At 57.7% G+C, this 6,668-nt stretch overlaps 1 protein-coding gene across 1 annotated transcript; it reads left to right on the top strand.

The window, feature by feature from the left end:
- The first annotated feature begins 290 nt into the window (after positions 1-290).
- Positions 291-2,506, top strand: LOC120676438 (GATA transcription factor 9-like). The gene is made up of 2 exons (XM_039957701.1): positions 291-828; positions 1,231-2,506. The coding sequence occupies exons 1-2, from the start codon at positions 508-510 to the stop codon at positions 2,077-2,079; spliced, it is 1,170 nt and encodes a 389-aa protein (XP_039813635.1). The 5' UTR covers positions 291-507; the 3' UTR covers positions 2,080-2,506.
- The last annotated feature ends 4,162 nt before the right edge of the window (positions 2,507-6,668 follow it).

Below are 6,668 nucleotides of genomic sequence, written 5' to 3'. Positions count from 1 at the left end.
GTGTAACTTTATTCCTTCCGAATTGAAATTGGCAACAATACGTACTCGAGGTTTTGAAAATTTCGAACACTGGCCGGCCGGTGGGTGCTTGCACTGGTTTCCGAATAATATGAAGAAGTAGCCCCCGGGTTTCAAGCTCAAATTCTAGTTCGGTCAGTTGGCGTGTTTTACTAGCGGAGGGCCGAGAGGACGGCGTGGTGGCTCAGTGGCTCCCGCTTTATTTACTCCTTAAGAATCGTTCGCTCCAGCTGACCCTCCCCCTCCTCTTCTCCCGTCTCGTCTCTCCCTCTCTCTCTCTCTCTCTCTCCGCGCTCCAGCTCCACGCCAATTAAACCCTCTCTCTCTCTCTCTCTCTCTCTCTCTCTCTCTCTCTCTCTCTGCGTCATTTCCGTTTCCGTCTCCCCCTCTCCTCGCCCACGCGTCCAAAACCGAAGGAGCAAACCAACAAACCCGGGCCGAGTAACGCAGGGGGCGCGGGGCGTTGCGGTGCGACGCGCAGTGCAGCTCATGGAGGCGGCGGCGGCGGCCGAGTACGGCTACTACGGCGGCGGCGCGGCCCCCCGCGAGAGGAAGCCCGCTGGGTGCGGGGACCACTTCGTCGTGGACGACCTCCTCGTGCTCCCGTACGACGACGACGAGGAAGGGGACGGGGAGGCGGCGCCCGGGGACGGCGAGGCGCCGCCGTGCCTGCAGGCCGCCCGCGTCAAGGAGGAGGGCGGCCTCGGGAATTTCTCGGCCGACTCGTCCACCGTCACGGCCCTCGACAGCTGCGGCAACTCCTTCTCGGGGCTCGCCGACGGGGACTTCCCGAGGGAATTCTGCGAGCCGGTAACTTTCTGTCAATTCGCCTGAATTCTTCTGCCAAATTTAGCCTGTTCGTGTTCTCTTCTAATCCTTGAACCAATAAACCGAAAACCGAGAAGAAATGGGTCCGCCGTCCGCGTGGGAGGATTTTGTTGTGGTTTTGTAGGAGCACAGTTACGAGGTTTCAATTTTAATCCGTCAGAAAAAAGAGCCATTTGGGTTCCCATTAACCACTCAATTTCGGTCCTCCAGAATCCGTATAAAGTTGGCATAAATAGCAACAATGCCGGAAATACAAAACTTCTAACTGAACAGTCCACTCTGAGAATTCCGCAAAGTGTACCTTGCGAAATTTCCAGCAAGTGCATTAACGGAACCACAGAGATAGAACTCTCGGTTGCTAAACTTGCGGTGAATTTTGCGCAGTACGATCAATTGGCGGAGCTGGAATGGCTGTCCAACTACATGGGCGAGGGAGACGATGCCTTCGCCACCGAGGACCTTCAGAAGCTGAAGCTCATTTCCGGCGGGTTCTCCCCGGCGGTGAACGTGCCACCGGCTCCCGTGGCCCCTGCGGCCCCGGCTTCGGCTGCCTCCGCGGCGCAGACCGGTATGTTCCTCCCGGAGGCTCCGGTCCCCGCCAAGGCCCGTAGCAAGCGCTCCCGAGTCGCGCCAGGCAACTGGTCGTCGCGCCTCCTCGTGCTCGCCCCGCCCCCGGCCTCGCCGCCGTCGCCGGCGTCCATGGACATCGCCCCGGCGGAGTCCGGCGTCTCGGCCCAGGCGTTCGCCGCCAAGAAGCCGTCGAAGCCGTCCAAGAAGAAGGACGGGCCGCCGGTGCCGAAGGCGCAGCCCTCCAGCGCGCCCGGGGCGCAGCCGGGGGGCTCGGCGGCGTCGGCGGCAGGGCGGCGGTGCCTGCACTGCGAGACGGACAAGACGCCGCAGTGGAGGACGGGGCCCTTGGGCCCCAAGACGCTGTGCAACGCGTGCGGGGTGCGGTACAAGTCGGGCAGGCTGGTGCCGGAGTATCGGCCCGCGGCGAGCCCCACCTTCGTGATGTCGAAGCACTCCAACTCCCACCGCAAGGTGCTGGAGCTGCGCCGCCAGAAGGAGGTGCAGCACCAGCCGCCGCACGTGATCGCCGGCGGTGGTCCTGGCGGGATGATGCACATGCAGAGCCCGCTGCTGTTCGACGGGCCCGCGGCGCCGCCCGTCATCGCTGGCGACGACTTCTTGATCCACCACCACTTGGGGGCAGACTACCGGCAGCTTATCTAGATATGAGTCTAGCTTGTGCTAGAATTGATCAGTTAGCCCAGTAATAATTAATGCAGCTAAACCCCAAGAACTCCCCCCCAAGAAAAAAACTATGGAAGAACTACTAATAATCTTCTATTATGAGTTCTTTTCCCCCTGTTTTTCCTCTTCCTTTTTGCTTATTAGTTCGCGTGCTTCGATCTGTTCAGCTCTTCGAAATTTTCGTGTCGATTTCTGTTTATGACCTCCTGTCTTCTTTTCAGCTTAAATTCGCTCCTAACCTTCTTATAAGAACCATGTCCTGAGTTTGATTCCTTAGCTTTTTTTTTCTTTCATTTTGTTAGCATTCTGTAATTCAGCCCCTCAAGGCTATTATTAGTTTGTTCTCTTCCAGTAGTTCCCAATCTGCTGCCAGAACATGAAAAGGAGAAGTGAAAATTTTGGCTTATTTCCTGGTTTGAAGACTCCCAAAATGCATTCATGTCATCTCCATTCTATATATATTTCCATACGCTACACAGTCTGTGGATAGGGTGAGCCTCCTCATCCGGCCTCAGCCATGGCAAGCATGCATGCCGCCGGCGGGTGAACCCCAAAGATATTACATGTCACAGTTGTTGTGTGCGCAACCGAACACGGCCGTGCACGCCGGAGACGAGCGAGCGAGCGTGCCAACAAACCCGTCGCAGCCCGGCCGGGCGCACGTGATCATTAGAATCTTGCGTGAAAGAGATGCCTCCTCGGTGCAACAAGGGAACAAATATAATGGTGGTAGGGCTGGTGGTCTCGGCGGATGGACGCGGATCCAATCGGCACAAAAATGACACCCCTCACATTCCTCGCACCTCGCTGTAAAAAAAAAAGAACTGCATGGCGCCCGGCGCCCGGCTCGCTTTGCGACTGCATGCATGCATGCCGCTGTGGCTATCTGCGCTGCGCTCATCATAAACGTCGCCGCGCCCCCACCACCGGTGGAGATGACTACAGTTTCATCAGAGAGGCCCAGAGGGGAAGAAATAAAGCTTCGTTTTTCACCTTGGCGACTTGGCGCTACTACGCTACCCTGGCTACACACTATGCGTACTGAAAACTGACCGTCAGAGAGTGTGTGGGCGCAGGGCGAGGCAGGGGCAGCAGGCCACCACCGTAGGCAAGCCACACCTGTCGTCACCTCATCTCCACCCGCCCCGCGACTCTGCAAAGGACAGTTTAACCGGCCTGTGAATGCGTAGCAAGTTACATTGCTCATGCATTACCACGCTACTAGCTCTTGCCATGCATGTTTCCTCACCTACCCATGCATGAACATGCATGCAAAATGCAAGGTTGGCCCCGGCCCCCGGTGAGGAGTAATTTGGTAACAGTAGTAGCTTAGCTTGGCGATTACAGTGCCGTGGAGTAAGTTAAGCTAGGTGGAGGTGGTGGTAGCTTGCCGCGGGCACTGTGAGCGCATGTGGGGCGCTCACTACCCGGGGACAAGTGGAGGAGTATAAAATCCGGCGTCGCCGATCGCGGGCAGGCAGCGCCGCGGCAGGGCGCCCGGTGACGGAGGCCGCCTCACATGGGGGGTGGCAATAGAGAAACCCGCCCCCGAGATAGAGGAGAGAGAGAGGCCGGCCGGGAGGGGAATATGTGCGATGCGCGACGCGGTAGAAACTGTAGAATACTTCCACGCCCCCTGCGTCCGATCCTGACGGTGCTCGCGTTTCGTGGCCTGCGGCTAGCCGGCCGGCTACAAACAATACTGGGGGGCCTGGGCCTGGGCCTGGGCGCGGGCCCTCCTCGGTCCGGGCGTCCTCGTGATCCCAGGCGCGTTCGTTTCGGCGATCCAGATGGAACGAGAGCGTTAAACTATGCCCCCCGTGCTGCGGTATGCTATGCTCGTTTCATGGGCACAATTCGATCGGGCAGGCCGCACAACTTTTGCCCCTGCTCCTGTGCCGACGAATATACCCTTGACATTTCACTGCGGCTCCCTGCTCCTGCTGGTCGCCTGGCTCGGTTACTCGCGCGCGTTGCCGCCGCCGCCGGAGGGGGTCCATCCCGCCAGGAAACCCGCCGCCGTCGCTCCCTTGTGTCCCCGCGGCATGCGTGCATGGCGACTCGCCGGCCGGGCAATCCATCAGCACACGCACGCCGCGCCATGTTTCGGCCAGCGGCCGGTGCCGGTCCACGCGTACAACAAGCTAAGGACACCGAGGCGAGTCCCGTCAAAGCTAGGAGTACGTAGGACGCAGGCAGGCACACGCACCCACCCTCGACGGATCTGCTGGCTGAACTAGGCCACTAGCTCGATCTCTTAGCTGCACGCACGCACGCACGTACTCGCTGTCGTTGGTCAATGCCACGAGCTCCCCCGATTATACTATGGACTATACTCCGCGCGACCTGCTGCCAGATCGAGCCGTGCCGAGAGGTAGTACGTAGTTAGTAGAGAGGACCTGAGGAGCTCGCTCGCTCGATCGGCGGATTTGGATGGAGCACGCCGCAGATGCTGCCGCGGGCGTGGCATGGCATGGCACTGCGCGGGCGGGTGGGGGCGTGCCGGTTGGTGTCGCTCACATGCACGCCCACGTACGGTCGCAGCGGATCGGCCGGGCACCCCGGCGGCCAGCGCACCGTGCGCGTGCGCGGAGGCCGCTTCGGGTCGCCGGCCGGTGGCGATCGGCGCTGGCGAGGGCACGTGCGCGGGCGTGAGGCGCCCCCACCACGCACCGGCTTTTCTTTTGCGGGGCCCCGCCGCGGACCGCGGTGGGCAGGGAGGCGTGCAGGCGCGCAGCAGATGCCCCGGCCGGCCGGCCGTGCCCCGCCACCGCGGTCAGGGGAGCCCCACGAGCCGTGGCGTCGACCGCCGCCACCTGCCGCCGATGCCTTATCCTCGGGCGTGTGGTTCCTGCGCTGATGCCGTGCCGGGCCGCCCGCCCGGGCTACCCTGCCTGCTCGCGGAGTAGCGAAGCGTGGCCGCGGCAGGAGATATTTCCTCCGGTGTCTTTGCCATTTTAGTTGCAAAAACTTTTGGAATTTTGGTACTGTGGCACTTTTATTTGTATTTGGTAATTATTATCTGATCCTAGGCTCAAAAGATTCGTCTCGCAAATTATAGACAAACTATGTAATTAGTTATTTTGTTTAGCTACATTTAATATTTTATGTATGCATTCAAAGACTCGATGTGATGGGAAATCTTGTAAAATTTTGGAATTTTGGATGCAACTAAACAAAGGCTTTGTTTCCATGCCATGACTGGTTGTGTGCACTGCTGCACCGGTACTCAGTACTGACCACAGTAGTAAGGGTTCATTTGTTTCTAGGCTGCACGCACGAATCCAGAGTTCCAAGACTGAAATGAGACCCCGAGCCCATGCTGGCGCGGCGCCAACTGCCGATCGAGCTCGAAATCCTCCAGCACGTACAGTCACCTGGTGACTGACGAGCCTGTCACTGAGCTTGCGTTTGCCTGTCAGAGATCAATAGAAAAAACCCTGCTGCAAACCCTCCACGTAAGCATCGATCGAGGGCGTCGGTGGTCGCCGGTACACGAGCGTTCTGTTCCCCTGCAGCGAGGAAGCTCTGCGGCGCGTTCCTTTTCGCCAACACAAACATGTACCGGAGACAGCGAGGCTGCGGTAGCAGAGAGGAATTCAGAAGACGCACCTGGTTTTCCTTTGCTGGAGGCAAAGGCTTTGCTTCTGGGGCGAGTACCTGCGCTGATTTCGCAGGAAATGACACCGGTTACTTTCAAATGGGCGAAATGCAAGTGACCGCAAGGCCGGCTTTGTGCAACTCCAAAGCATTTGACAGCCCCCTTCCCTTTCCGTACGGTTCATGCGTCTGCTCTGAAGGTGCACGCATAACAGAGCTCACGGTTGCTTCGTTTGGCCCAACATGCCGTGACTGTGGTACCATGAAACATAGGTAGAGTGCTTCTGGAGTTGCGTACTTGCGTGCGTGGGTGCATTCTGCATTTGGTAGACTGCAAATGAAGGATTGCACGATCAAAGGTTCAATGCTTCACAAGACGGCTAGATACTCTCCTGGGGGCTACACTATATGCACGGTGTCGGTCATTGGTCTGATTGTTCCTATTAGTGGGAATGTTAAATTCTAACATTGACTAGCCCACTAGCGCTTAGCCCATTGCTCGTCAAAAGAAGAAGAATACGGCCCACTTAGTCCATGTGAAGCAGACACATACCAAGAAGCCCATGGACAATCTCCTCGTCAGGGCTTGCTGCTGGTTCAGCTCTTGGGCTCGAAACCTGACAGCGTTAACATCTGCCAAAACAGGCTAAGGCAGATGTGTGCACAATACGCTACTGTAGAGTAGTTTCTGCTAGTCGTCCATCTCCACTGATTGTGTCTACAGCCTCCAAGTCAAGGCGGACCTCTCGCACAATCACCCAAAGATCTATAAACTGCTGCAGGTAATACGTACCGATGTTTGGGCATAGCGTGATATCATGAATCCACTAGTTGTCATCCAAGGTTTTCTGCAGCTTCTTATTCTTCTTTTTGGACATGGAGTAACGACGTCCTTTGGCCGGCAGCTTGCCATGCAGACCGAGTGCTAGAAGGAGATTTTCCTACCATCTCCAATTCAAACTTTTTGT

The sequence above is a fragment of the Panicum virgatum genome, chromosome 5N (genome assembly GCF_016808335.1).
Source record: "Panicum virgatum strain AP13 chromosome 5N, P.virgatum_v5, whole genome shotgun sequence".
Taxonomy (NCBI): Eukaryota; Viridiplantae; Streptophyta; class Magnoliopsida; order Poales; family Poaceae; genus Panicum; species Panicum virgatum.
Note: the sequence above shows the minus strand (reverse complement) of the source record. Positions and strands in the feature narration are given on the sequence as shown.